The sequence below is a fragment of the Myotis yumanensis genome, unplaced genomic scaffold (genome assembly GCF_028538775.1).
Source record: "Myotis yumanensis isolate MYYU_CA2020_CCGP unplaced genomic scaffold, mMyoYum1.0.hap1 SCAF_6, whole genome shotgun sequence".
Taxonomy (NCBI): domain Eukaryota; kingdom Metazoa; phylum Chordata; class Mammalia; order Chiroptera; family Vespertilionidae; genus Myotis; species Myotis yumanensis.
In genome coordinates, this window is record NW_027223757.1 from 94010278 (window position 1) to 94022998 (window position 12721).

The 12721-nt window shown below is 51.3% G+C and overlaps 1 protein-coding gene across 1 annotated transcript; it reads right to left on the minus strand.

Annotated features, from left to right (window-relative positions):
- Nucleotides 1-2420: 2420 nt before the first annotated feature.
- LOC139013270 (HLA class II histocompatibility antigen, DP beta 1 chain-like) lies at nucleotides 2421-9203 on the minus strand. The gene is made up of 5 exons (XM_070419448.1): nucleotides 9104-9203; nucleotides 4885-5148; nucleotides 3877-4158; nucleotides 3266-3376; nucleotides 2421-2498 (listed from the first exon to the last, which is right to left on the minus strand). Exons 1-5 carry the CDS (start codon nucleotides 9201-9203, stop codon nucleotides 2485-2487), a joined length of 771 nt encoding a protein of 256 aa, XP_070275549.1. The 3' UTR covers nucleotides 2421-2484.
- Nucleotides 9204-12721: the final 3518 nt, after the last annotated feature.

A 12721-nucleotide genomic window follows, 5' to 3' on the forward strand; every position in this document is an offset into this window, starting at 1 on the left:
TCTTACAAAAATCTGATTCAGAACAGTTTAAGTTCCAAGGGAATGTATTATGAAATATTGGGGTACTCAGGATTTGGAGGAAGGGTTGGCTCTACTGGGAAAAGCAAAGACAGTTCTGGGACCTCATGGCTTCTTTATCGACTTTTCCCTGGAGCAGGGCCAGGACCACCACCGGCTGATCTGCTCTCAATCTCTGTGGCTCTGGGCGCCAAGGCTCAGATTGCTGGAGGCCCAATCTGGTTGGTTTAGCTGTTGGGTCAGCTGTTTCCCTGAGAACCCACAAACCCACTTTCCGTGGTTGGGGGCCCAGTGAGATACCTGTACATATACAGGATATACGAAGCATGGGGGAGGGTAGAGAAGTGTTGGGGGCGTAAGGTGGGATTGCTGAGATACACCAAGAGGCGTCTGCGTCTATCCCCTCTATGCATTGACCAGCAGCCTCTTCATGACCACACGTGCACTCCCCCCCCCCCCCCAGGGGGCGGCCCAAAGTCATGTCCAGCTGTTGTAACCACGATGTCATGAGCTCTCTATCCCTGAAGCCCAGCACCTCTACTAGCTTGTCACTTGCTGCTTTGCTCTTCAGTACATAAATGTTCATGACCCTCATATCCAGGGATGCATTCTGACTTCTGTGGACCCTAAGCATTTTTGTCTTTTCTGGACACGTTCCTAAAAAATTCAAAAGTATATTTTATGACTATGTTGGTTATAGGTAGTATATTAATATTATAAATTAATTTTTTTCAACCTTAAAGTTTCTTTTAAAAGAAATGTAAACATTTTTATGAACCCAAAAAATATTGTGGGTCCTATGCACGGTGTCTACTATGCCTAATAGATAAGTGGACCCTGATTGTGTCTTTGTGGAAGGTTTTGTTTTTATTGATAAAAACCCCCTTTTCTGTTTACTGGATTTGTCTTGATCAGCGATTTTCAACTGGTGTGCCACAAGAACTTTTAAAACATGCAGCACCTGACTATACAGGGGCACTGACCTCTTTTCCCTTAAGTTGTCAAGTAAAAAAAATGACAGCAGCCAACACAACAATAGCCGTCCAATGGGAATGAACCAACATGATATCGGTGGCGTGGAGCTGCCACAGCCACCACATCTGGCCACATCTGCTTTGACCATGTCCTTGTGCCTGCCTACCTGTTACTCTAACCCTTTCACTAAGAGTGTTGGAGTATTCCCAGTGTTGACAAGTTCCCTTCTGGTCTGTTCCAAGTCCAGATTCCACTGTCGGCCTCTAGGTGGAGATAGGACCTATTTAATACTCTCCCGTTTTAAAGAGCGTTGTAGCCGTAGTTCTGTGGTTGAGCATCGACCTATGAACCAGGATGTCGCAGTTCGATGAAATGACAGAAGCAAATATGACTTCTTTCTTGGTCTGAAATATTCATTAAAGTGATTAGCAAAAACCCTGATGACTGTACTCTAAACCAGGCCTATGTCTGAAAAACTGATATACACGTATCTTTGACCTTTTGAAGCCGGAGATGTACTTCCCCCTGACTGACTCAGAAGGAGTGTAAGGTGATCCGATGAACATAGACTTATGGGACGTCTGCTCCCATAAGCTGATGCAAATCACAATATAAAAAATAACTATAATATGTTATTCTCTTATGCCTGTTATTTATCATCCTGATCAATGGTGATTGTTAAACTTGGAAAACATTCTCAGGGATTGACATGCTTTGTCCTGTATGAATTTCAGTAGCAGATTCAGGCTCAGCCCTGGCTGGTGTGGCTCAGTTCGTTGAGCGGCCTCCTGTGCACCAAAAGGTCGCCAGTTTGATTCCCCGTCAGGGCACGTGCCCGGGTTGCGGTTTCCATCCTTGGTTGGGGTTTATATGGGAGGCAACTGATCAATGTATCTCTCTCACGTCGACATTTCTCTCTCTCTCTCTCTCTCTCTTTCTTCCTTTCCCTCTCTCTAAAAATATCAATAAAAGATATTTTAAAAAAATTCAGGCTCAGTCCCACCAGGGATTACTAGGAGTAATGGTTCCATGCCTCCCTGGTAAGAGTACAATATGAACTTGGGTACAACAATGAAATAAAGCAAATTTCAGGAGGTCTGCTATCAGTTGCCTTCCTATTCAATAAGAAGAATTTATTACCACCAAGAAACTTATTTCCCCATGCCTGGGAAAAGACAGTGACATCCCAGGCTCTTCACTGGACGCAATGGTCACCAAGCCCTTGAGGCATAAACATGGCCACATGACCAGGCCTTCCTGGCAAGAAGAAAGGAGGACGATGATGATGGATTTAGGCGGTTTATGTTCCCCAGGAAAGGGCACCCGGTAGACTGGGGAACTTGAGAAAGAGGCAGCACATTGAAGTACGGTGCAGGGACTCGGAGACTGGCGTCAGGGGCACGATTCCGTCGTGATGTCCTTTTGGAGTGGGAGGTTTCTGGGCATCAGAAGCATCAGAAATCCTGTCCCAAGGCTACAGGATGCTTGAGATCAGCTCTGCAGCCCTGGGAAGAAGGAGAGGAATTAAAGACAACCGAGCTCAGGGCTACATCCCTTTCCCTTCAGAGTCCCAGGACAGAAAAAAATCCAGAGAGTCTGAGTGTTGGTCTGGTGAGCAATGGAAGGGAGTCTCTGACGTTTCCTTCAGCACTGGGGCAAAGCTCAGTGCTCACACCCGCCCACAGGTGGACATGGACCAGGAGTTGCAGGCAACTGGCTCAACTTGAGAAGCAGGGACAGCCTCTGAGAGTTCCTCCCAGGCCAAGGGCACTTCCTAGGACACACCCTGAACAAAGATGCTCATTAAATGCTCCCAAACTCATGTGCAATGAAATGGATTGCACCCCAAGAAGGAGGAAGGGAGCAGAAATACCACCTATTGGCTGAGGTCTTCGTCGTCCTTAAATGAATGAAAGGGAAGTTGAATGTAATAATTGAGAAAGTAAAGAGCAATACCATCTTAGAAAGGTATACAAACATTTGCATCCTACGCCCACATCACTGGGAATGAAAGCAGGGCCCAATTTGTAGACTGAAGCTGACCCCAGGCTTAAAGGAACAGCCTGCAGGATAGGGCAACAGTCAGCAGCCTCAGGCGTGCTGCTGGGCCGAGATCTCAATCAAGGCATCTTCCTGTCTGCACGGCGGTCATCGCCTGACCAGATTCTGATTTCAGTGGCCTCATTCGCTGTCAGTTTGCTTTTCTGCCTCAACTTCATCACCGGATGAGATAGTGGAAGGGCAATATCTACCACTTTCCAGAGGTTCTTACCTCGCTGGCCTCTGAAATGGAGAGTGACGCTCACCGCGAGGGCAAGGAGCCCCAGCACAAAGCCCCCGACTCCAGTCAGCATCTTGCTCTGGGCGGAATCTGACTGAGCCTCTGGGAAGGACAGACCCAGGGTCAATCTCCCCTCCACCTGCTGCAACGCCCCCAACACCTGGAGCCTGATCTAGAGCGCCCTGGAGGGAAGCGGGAGGACAGGCAGAGCTTGGAGCCACCGTGGGGAAGGAGTACATGTGGAAAACACCCCAAAGTTCTGGGTCTCATACTGGTGACGTCCACAGGAGGCAAATGCTGGTTTCAGGTCAACCCGTGAAGTCCAAGCAAAAGGGACTGAAGGGGGACAGAGGGAGAGGCCAGGTCCCAGGCTGAGGGCCGGACGTGAAGGTGATTGCTTTCCTGACAAGGACAGGCTCTTTAGGACCCACCCCCACCCCACCCCCGCCCCTGGGCAGGGATAAATGCAGCCAGATCCCTGCTGCTCCCAGCCTAGACTACAGTTAGGGGGTTGGTGAGGACACACGGGGTGGTGTGACCCCGGTGGGTAGTGAGTGGCTCCCAGAGCCTGGAGCCCAGAGGGTCATCAGGGAGTAACTCACTCCACTCCACAGTGACAGCACTGTCCAGGCTGGGGTGCTCCACGCGGCAGGTGTAGACATCCCCCTGCTGGGGGGTCATTTCCAGCATCACCAGGATCTGGAAGGTCCAGTCCCCGTTATGGATCAGGTTGGTGGACACCACCCCCGCCGTTTCCTCCTGTCCATTCAGGAACCAGCGGACTTGAACGTGGCCGGGGTAGAAATCGGTCACGTGGCAGACAAGCAGGTCGGGGTGCTGCAGGGGCCCCTTCTTGGAGGGGGACACGTTCACTTTAGGCTGGACTGGGAGCGGGAAAAAGAATCTTGTTGTGACAGCGGAGACAGTTAACGCAGTGCATTTAGCAAATTTCTCGCAAACTGACTTCTAGAGGTTAAAGTAAATATGTCATCTGTTACGCTATTTGGAGGCAGAAGACGGGGAACTGTGCAGGAAAAACAATAACACATTGCAATGTTCCAAGGACGACCTTGTCATCCACGATAAAGAAAGAGCAGAGAACAGGAGAGAGTCACATTTGGCACTTCCTCCAGGAACAGAGGACGTTGTAACTAATGTTTTCAATAGAAAAGTTGAACCAGCTATGAAACTACCTCAATTTACATTTTCCCATCTTGTTCAAAAGGATGGACACTCCTTCCAGATATTACCTTGGAATCAGAATATATCCAGTCAGCAGCATTTCTTTGATCTATCAGTCTGGTGTCCTCATTAAAAAGAGGTGAGGAATGGAAGTACCTTGACTTGTTTTTCCTTTAACCTCTATGTCTCCTGGCCATCTCAGCCAAGGGAAGTTTCCAGCAAGATCCACAAACCCATGTTCTCAGCTCTTTCGTGTTGCATTAACGGGGAGCCTGCCCTTCCCCATGTGGTGTGGCCCCCACACCCGGTTAAGCCCTCTGGGATCTGGCCACCTAGCCTGGGACGGCTGGGCTTGGAGATGGGAAAGCGAGCACCCCCTTCTCCGCCCCAAGCCCACCCTGCCGGCCTCCCCTTCCCCGCCCGCCCACCTCTGCGCTCCAGGGTGAAGGCCCTGTCCAGCTCATAGTTGTGTCTGCACACGGCGTCCACGGCGCCCCGCCGCAGCTCCAGGAACTCCCTCTGGATGTTCCAGTTCCTGGCGGTCGTGCGCCCGAGCTCGGTCACAGCCACAAACACGCCCACGGTGCTGTCGAACTGCACGAACACGTCTCTGTTGTAAACATATCGCTCCAGGAAGCGGTGTGTCCCGTTGGACTCGTAGCAGTCGCTCCTCCTCTGATACACGTGGACCGCTGAGAGCGAGAAGGACCAGGTGGGCTGAGCAGGCTGCCCGGTGCCGCCAGACACGCTGCCTACTCGGCTGCTCAGTCCCCAGTAGGGGGTGTGCAGAAGGCAGCTAATCAATGATTCTCTCTCATCATTGATGTTTCTATCACCCTTTCTAAAAAAATAAAATAAAGAAAGAAATCCTACATAATCACAAAGTTTACCAATAGTGATCTGAAACCAAATAGAGGCTCAGAGTTTATGAGCATATGGGATTTAATACACAACAAAGGGAGTCCCTCAGCAGATGGGGTTGAGGAAACTGGCTTAGATAAGAAGGGAAAAAAATCTAGATCTGCATTTAACATAAAAACTTGGACCCCAGAAGGATTAAAAATCTAAACATAAATAGTAAACCCTACGGTAAATATAAGAAGGTACAGGAGAATACAATTATGAAAATGGGGTGAGGAAGCATTTCTTAAGCAAATATAAGAACACTAGAGGCCCAGTGCATGAAATTCATGCACGGGGCCCGGGGGGGGGGGGGTGTTCCTTAGCCCCACCTGCGCCCTCTCACAGTGCGGGAGCCCTCGGGAATGTCAGCCATCCTTAGTGCTGCCACAGAGGCAGGAGAGGCTCCTGCCACCACTGCTGCACCCTCCAGCCATGAGCCCGGCTTCCGGCTGAGCAGAGCTCCCCCTGTAGAGGCACACTGACCAGTCATTCCACTGTTCAGTCAATTTGCATATTAGCCATTTATTATATAGAATAAGGGGAAATATAATAAAATGCTTTACATTAAAATTTAATACTTCTGTTAAGCAGAGGGTATCACTAATAAGTTAGTAGACAGGGAATAGAAATAGACTCACAATATCTAAAATGGAGATAGCGTCATATCCAAAAATCATTGCCCAGACCAATGTCAAGAAGCTTTAACTCTATGTTTTCTTCTAGGAGTTTTATGGTTTCAGATCTGACATTTAGGTCTTTAGCCCATTATGAGTTGATGTTTGCATATGGTGAGAGGTAAGGGATCATTTCATGTTTTTCTGCGTGGATACAGAGACTGTCATTTCCCCACTCTGTGTTCTTGGCTCTTGTTGATATCAACTGACTGTAGATGTGTAGATTATTTCTGGGTTCTCCATTTCTTTCTATGGGTCTATATGTCTGTTTTTGTGCTGGTACCATACTGTTTTGGTTATTGTAGCTTTGTGATATATTTTGAAATCGGAAGTGTGATACCTCCATCTTTGCTCTTCTTGCTCATGCCTTGGCCAGACAACTGATTATAAATGGCTGGCTGCCTGCAGTCCAATTGGGGGATGTCTACTGAAGGAGTCTTAGGGTACAGCTTCTCTATATGACTTAAAATGTATCAGAAGTGGAAACTGCAGGTGGATTTTATCACAGAACTTCCCAGGCCACAGAAATGAGGGTGATGCCACCCAGAGGCGGAAGGAAAGACTCAGAAGAGTATGCCAACCCGAGGCTCACCACGTCAGGTCAGGGCTGAGCTCAGGGAGCCCAGGCTCCAGGTGGTGCTCCTCTGCCTGCTCTTCCTGTGGCTCAGGAGCCTCCCCAAGTGGCTGTCAAGGAACCTTGAGGTTCCAGGAGCAGCAGGAGGAGGGTGTGAGGGGCCCTCCATTGTCTCTGTGACTGCAGAGCTGGCCAGGGTTGATCTGGGTGATCTGGTCAGCGTCCCTGTCTTTCCCAGTGTTCCCCGCGCCCCAACTTGAAGCTGGGGTCCGGAGCCACCACACCAGCCTCTGGGACACCTCGACTGTTAGCCCACGGGGTTCCAGCTGCGCTCATTCCTCTCTGACCTCCCGAGCCTGCCTCCTTGCCCAGTGCTTGCCCTCAGCCTCTGAGTTCCGGGCCCATCCAGGGTGGGGTCTCTGTGGCATGTCTTCACCTGGCTCCCTGCTCCACTCCCGCGTCTAACTCCGTTTCCTGTCCCACTGATAGGGCTCCCACCTGGTTTCCAATCAGGGCACATTTCTGTTGGTCCTGGGTAGTGGTTTGAATTTTTATTTATTTATTTATATTTTATTGATTTTTTACAGAGAGGAAGGGAGAGAGAGAGAGAGTTAGAAACATCGATGAGAGAGAAACATCGATCAGCTGCCTCCTGCACACTCCCTACTGGGGATGTGCCCACAACCCAGGTACATGCCCTTGACCGGAATCGAACCTGGGACCTTTCAGTCCGCAGGCCGACGCTCTATCCACTGAGCCAAATGGGTTTCGGCTGGTTTGAATTTTTTTCTTTTTAAAAGCAATTGACTTTTCTCTCCCTCATGAAATCTAATTTGCAAAGCAGAGAACTGTCACACAAGGGTCTCTCAAAACTGCTTTTTTGTGTGTATGTGAAACATATCAGAGTTTGTGAAACTCTTGGAAACATCTGAACTTTCTAGAGTAAAGCCTGACAACTTCTGTAAGGTAAGCCGTCTTTTCGGAACGGGCCATATTAAGAACCTGTGATGACGCTGGGGTCTGAGGAAGGCAGCACAGCGAGGGTGCCGCGGCCAGCTGTGTGCCCGGGACAATGGAGTCCCAACCTGTTCACCCCAAAAGGAATGTTCTATCTATTGGTTTATCTGGAAGGACTACAACTAAAATGACATCAGAGGATGTTGAGGAAGCCTAGAGCACAGTGTCTGTCCCCTTGCTGGAGGCCAGCCCTTCCCCCTTCCAGCTGTGATGTCTGTGGAGACAAGAGAAACCTCGCGTGTTCAGAATGACTCAAAGGGCTGCCCTCGGGGCCCAGCCTGAGCGCTCACAAAGGAGCGTTATTAACTTGATGCTGATGTCTCTGTTTCACCTCCTCTTTCCTTGCTCTCGGGGAAGGTGCAGACACCCCGTGGTCGGAGGGAGAAGGAAACGGAGGGCTCTGTCCAGCCCACTGGAGCCTGGCACCTGGACCCCACATTTCACCGGCAGCAATTTCCTCAGCATCGATTGGTGCGGAGAGCTCTGGATCCCGTCGCCTCCCCCCGCGACTCTCACACGGCGAACACTCATCTCATGCCTCTCACTGATTGGAACCCCTTGGCCTTCCACCTCTCCCCCCCACACTGCTCACTGCTCACCCCAAAGAAGCCCCACCCTGACTGCAATGCACTCATCGATGCCCCGCTGTCCCAGCTCCTGGAGACCTCTGTGCCTCCTGCACGCCTCCCCTCTCACCTCCTGCCGACACTGTCCCATCTCCCAGCCGCTCCCATGGCCCCTGCTCTCTGACTCACGCCTCCATTCTCCTCTCGCCTGCAGCACAGCCCCACAGCTGAGCCGCCCCGTCCAGTTCTCTGCCCCCTGAGTGGTGAGTGTCAGAAATCTCCTTCCTCCTGAGACATGGGTGCAACGGGATGGGGTTTGAGCAGATGGCCTTGGGAGTTTTAAATGCTATTAACCCTAGAAGCTGGGAAAGACGCTGGAGGGAACCTGAGTCTCAGAGAGAAGTGGGACTGGCTTTCTGGGCGGAGATGGAGAGGTTGGGGAATTCTAACATAAACGACTTCGACTTCACGGTCTGTTCCCTGTTCTGCATGCCTGGGCTTGGGGGGAAAAGGGAACGAAAGGGGCCATTTCCTGCTTCCCACTTCCTCTCTGGCCTGGGTCGCCTGGCTCTGTGGAAGGGCCTCCGCCTGGGGCACGGTTGGCTGTGGGACCCTGGATCCCAGACACTGCAGAGTAAGTGTGGTTCCGGTCTCCGATGCTGGAACGTCATCCTGACCCCTCCGTGAGAGCCTTGTCCCCCCAAAGCCATTCCTGGCCACCAGGCGCGTTGTGTCCCGCAGGCACACATCCTGGTCTCTTCTGTCTCTGGTGGGAAATGTGGCCCTGGGTGATGTCGGCCCTCAGAGCCTCTCTGTGGGTTGGGTCCACATGGGATATCCCCCCCCCCCCCCCCCCCCCCCCGCCGTCATTGCCCTGAGCCAGGTCCGCCAAGAGCAGTGGCTCTGCACTTACCTGGGGTGTCTCTGCCCTGAGCCCAAGGGGAGCTCAGCATCACCAAGGGCATCAGCAGAGCGGCCATGCAGGGGGCCCCAGCAGTCTGCGGGGCCACCATCCTGGTTCCCGGGGTGGGGGTGGTGGTGGTGGTGGTGGGGGAGGCCTGGCCGAGAGATTCGCAGAAGGAGCAGCGTGCACTTCGTGGGCCTCTCTCCTCAACTACTAGAGTCATGAGCAGGACAGCCCCTGATCCCTGGGTGTGGCCGGTTCCAGAAAGGGAACCAATGGGTAGGACTTGTCCCTCCAGGCAGAGGGCGGGGTGAAGCACATGAGCCTTCAAGGGGTAAGAGCCACTGAGGACAGTGAGGAAAGGGGTCCTCGTGTGAGGAACTGGGTGGGCCACAGGCTTGTTTCTGTGCTTCCCTTGCTCGGGTGCAGACACCAGCTTGCCGGTCCCGCTCTGCTCCAGGGTGAGCGCCACCCCCCATGACGAGTTCTGGGAGTGGGCAGCCCTGAGCTGTCACAGTCCGGGGGCCGGACTGTCCCGCAGAGCTCGGGCACAGCCATGGGAGTGCGGTCTCCTCCCCGCGAGGCCTGCCTGGCCTCCCGGCACAGGGCAGGGGAGGGGCCCCTGACCTGGCACCACGGCAGGCGTGCAGGTAAGCGTGCAGCTCTGGGCAGCACTTCTTGTCCTTCCTGGGCCAGTTTCTTCATGTTTGAAGTGGGGATGGTAGTGCCTCCTCCGTAACTCTGTGTGGGTGAGTGAGAGCAGACATGTAAACTGCCTGAGACACGTGAAGATCTGAGAGGGTTTGAATAGACCAATGACGTCACAAGGACCGTCCTTTTCTTGCAATTCAGTATATTTTTGGGGTTAACGTTTTAATCCAAATAATCCCCAACAAACCAATTTACATATAGTTCTTATAGTGAGGTGACTACATCCCCCTGCACACAAATGTCAGAGAGAAAATGACAAAAGAATCTAATTCCCCACCAGCTTATTAAGGACCTAAATAAAATGCCAACAATGAGTGAAAGCACATCTGGGAATTGGGGGTAGGTTTGCTGCTGGGACCAGGATGTTCCGGTGAAGCGGTCAGACTCGGTCAGACTCAGGGCTGTGGGAGACCTCCCAGCTGGGAAGCCCTCCCTGCTGCTGCCCGCCTCTGGCCGAAGCCAGGGCCAAGCTGTTGAGCCACCTGTGACTCGGTTCCTCTCACGTAGGATGGAGATCACTGTGGCGCCTATGCCGCTGGTTTATTGGGAGAAGTAATTGGGATCCTCTCTAAACAGAGCCTTGGGCAGGGAAGGTATCAAGCTATGCTAATTATTACAATGCTAGGCTAGTTCAGAGCACCACAAACTCTTTATTCAGTACATTATTTAATCCAATAATAGAAACTCTATTATCTATATTCGTATATAAAAAGCCAGCGACTGTAACACCATAACAACCGGTCGCTATGATGCCCTCTGCGGCCAGCCAACCCACCTGATGGGGGATGGGGCCGGCCAGCCAACCTCCCTTGGCCCCTCCCCCTGAGCTGGCCCTGATCAGCCTTTCCCACTCTAATCAAGGGCGGGGTGCTGGCCACCCCCTCCTCTACCCCTCTCCTGGTCAGCTGTGCCCCTGATTGCCCCCCCTACCCCAATAGGGGGTGGGCTGGCTGGCCAATGGCATGCGGTGCCTCCCCCCAGCTGGCCCCCACCACACCAATCGGACCACGGCCCCTCCCCCCAGCCAGTTCTGCCCCTTATCACCCCTCCCCCACACCAATTGGGGGTGGGGCTGGCCGGCCAACCTCCCACGGCCCCTCCCCTGGCTGCTGACCCCATATCGGTGCTCCCACCCCATTTGGTTAGGACCTGTTGGCCCACTGCCCCTTCTTAAGGCCGGCCCCGCCCCAATCGACTACCCACCCCCATCGGCGGTGGTGGTGGGGCCCCCCCAGCCAATCACCCTTGACCCCTCCCTCCAGCTGGCCTGGCCCTGATCCACCTGGGGCAGCCAGCTGGCCAACCTCCTGCCCCAATCTGTCCCAATTGGGGCCGGGCTGGCCGGACCCCACCCGTGCACAATTTCGTGCACTGAGCCTCTAGTTTTACAATAAATACCAGAGAAACCACTCCCCTTTATTATAGTTTCAAATTTCTCTGTAATAAAACAGAGGATATAAAGGAAAGATATACCATTAGACTTAGTGTGAAATGATTAGAGAAACTATTCTTAAAAATAAGATTTTAAAAAGGTGACTTATACCATCACAGTATTGTATGAAGAAGAAATGAAAGATAATAATTAGAAATTAAACAAAAAAATACTGGCTTTCTCTTTATATATCTGGAATAATCAAAGAATTCTAGAATTATCAAGGGTAAAAAATGATAAAAATAATATCATTTTATAATAATCAAATTAATTTCTACATGATATTAATTTCAATGTGAAATTCTGAAGAAAAATTATCCATTCAGAAAAATCAAAAAATCACTACAGATAAAAAATACTCATGGTAAACTTCAATGACATATTTTCAGGCATCCCCATCAAAAGGAAGGTGATCACACCCTGGCTGGTTTGGTAAGTGGTTAGAGCATCGGCCTACACACTGAAGGGTCAAGGGTTGGATTCCCCATGAAGGGCATGTACCTGGTGCGGGAGGCAACAAATCAATGTGTCTCTCTCATATTGATGTTTCTTTCTTTCTTTCTTTCTTTCTTTCTTTCTTTCTTTCTTTCTCTCTCTCTCTCTCTCTCTCTCTCTCTCTCTCTCTCTCTTTCTCTCTCTTCCCCTCCTTCTCTCTCTCCCATTCTCTCTTAAAAAATCAATGTGGAGGGAGAACCAAGATGGCGGCATAGGTTAACGCCGGAGCTTGCTGCCTCGAACAACCATTTCAAAAATACAACTAAAAGACGGAACGGACATCATCCAGAACCACAGGAAGGCTGGCTGAGTGGTAGTTCTACAACTAGGAGGAAAGAGGAAACCATATGAGACTCAGAGGAGGCGCAGTGCTGAAGTGAAATACTAAGGTGCGGAGTGCATGTGGATCGGGCCAGCGGCGGAGGGCGCGGTTGTTGTTTTCAATCGGGAGGGAGTTTCAGACTCTGAGCTCCCGATCTGGGTGAGTCTCTAGGGACCCAGACTCAAATGGGAGAAGCGAGAAGCAGGAAGGCAGCTTTCTCTCCTAGGTTTGCAGCGGTTGCAGAGCCGCTGGGGACGGAACTCAGAGCAGCCATAACTGCTCGCTCCGCCTGCCCTGTAGATCCCCTGGGACCCACCCCGCCCAAGCCCTGCACGGAGGCATTTGCCGGATAGCCTCAGGCAAAGGCTAGATTAGCACCGCCCTAGAGATTCAGCACAGAAGCTCTCCCACTGCAGACACAGCTGACTCTCATAGCCAGTTAGCCTGGAGGTCAATTCACCACCCCCGTATTGCCGACAACAATCAAGGCTTAACTACAACAAGACTGCGCACAAGGACCACAAGGGGGTGCACCAAGAAAGCATAAAAAATGTGGAGACAAAAAAACATGACAGAAATGGAGGGTATAGAGCTAAAAAACGCACTTTTAAGGGCTTTCAATAATTTGCTAGAAACTGCCGATAAACTTGATGAGAGCCTCAAGAAA

What these genes read in the sequence shown, in the direction of transcription:
- LOC139013270 (XM_070419448.1), bottom strand. Translation starts at nt 9,203, where the DNA reads ATGGTGGCCCCGCAGACTGCTGGGGCCCCCTGCATGGCCGCTCTGCTG. An exon ending in TCAGGGCAGAGACACCCCAG is followed by an intron (nt 5,149 to 9,103) that starts GTAAGTGCAGAG and finishes TCTCGCTCTCAG; the next exon opens with CGGTCCACGTGTATCAGAGG. An exon ending in CTTCACCCTGGAGCGCAGAG is followed by an intron (nt 4,159 to 4,884) that starts GTGGGCGGGCGG and finishes TCCCGCTCCCAG; the next exon opens with TCCAGCCTAAAGTGAACGTG.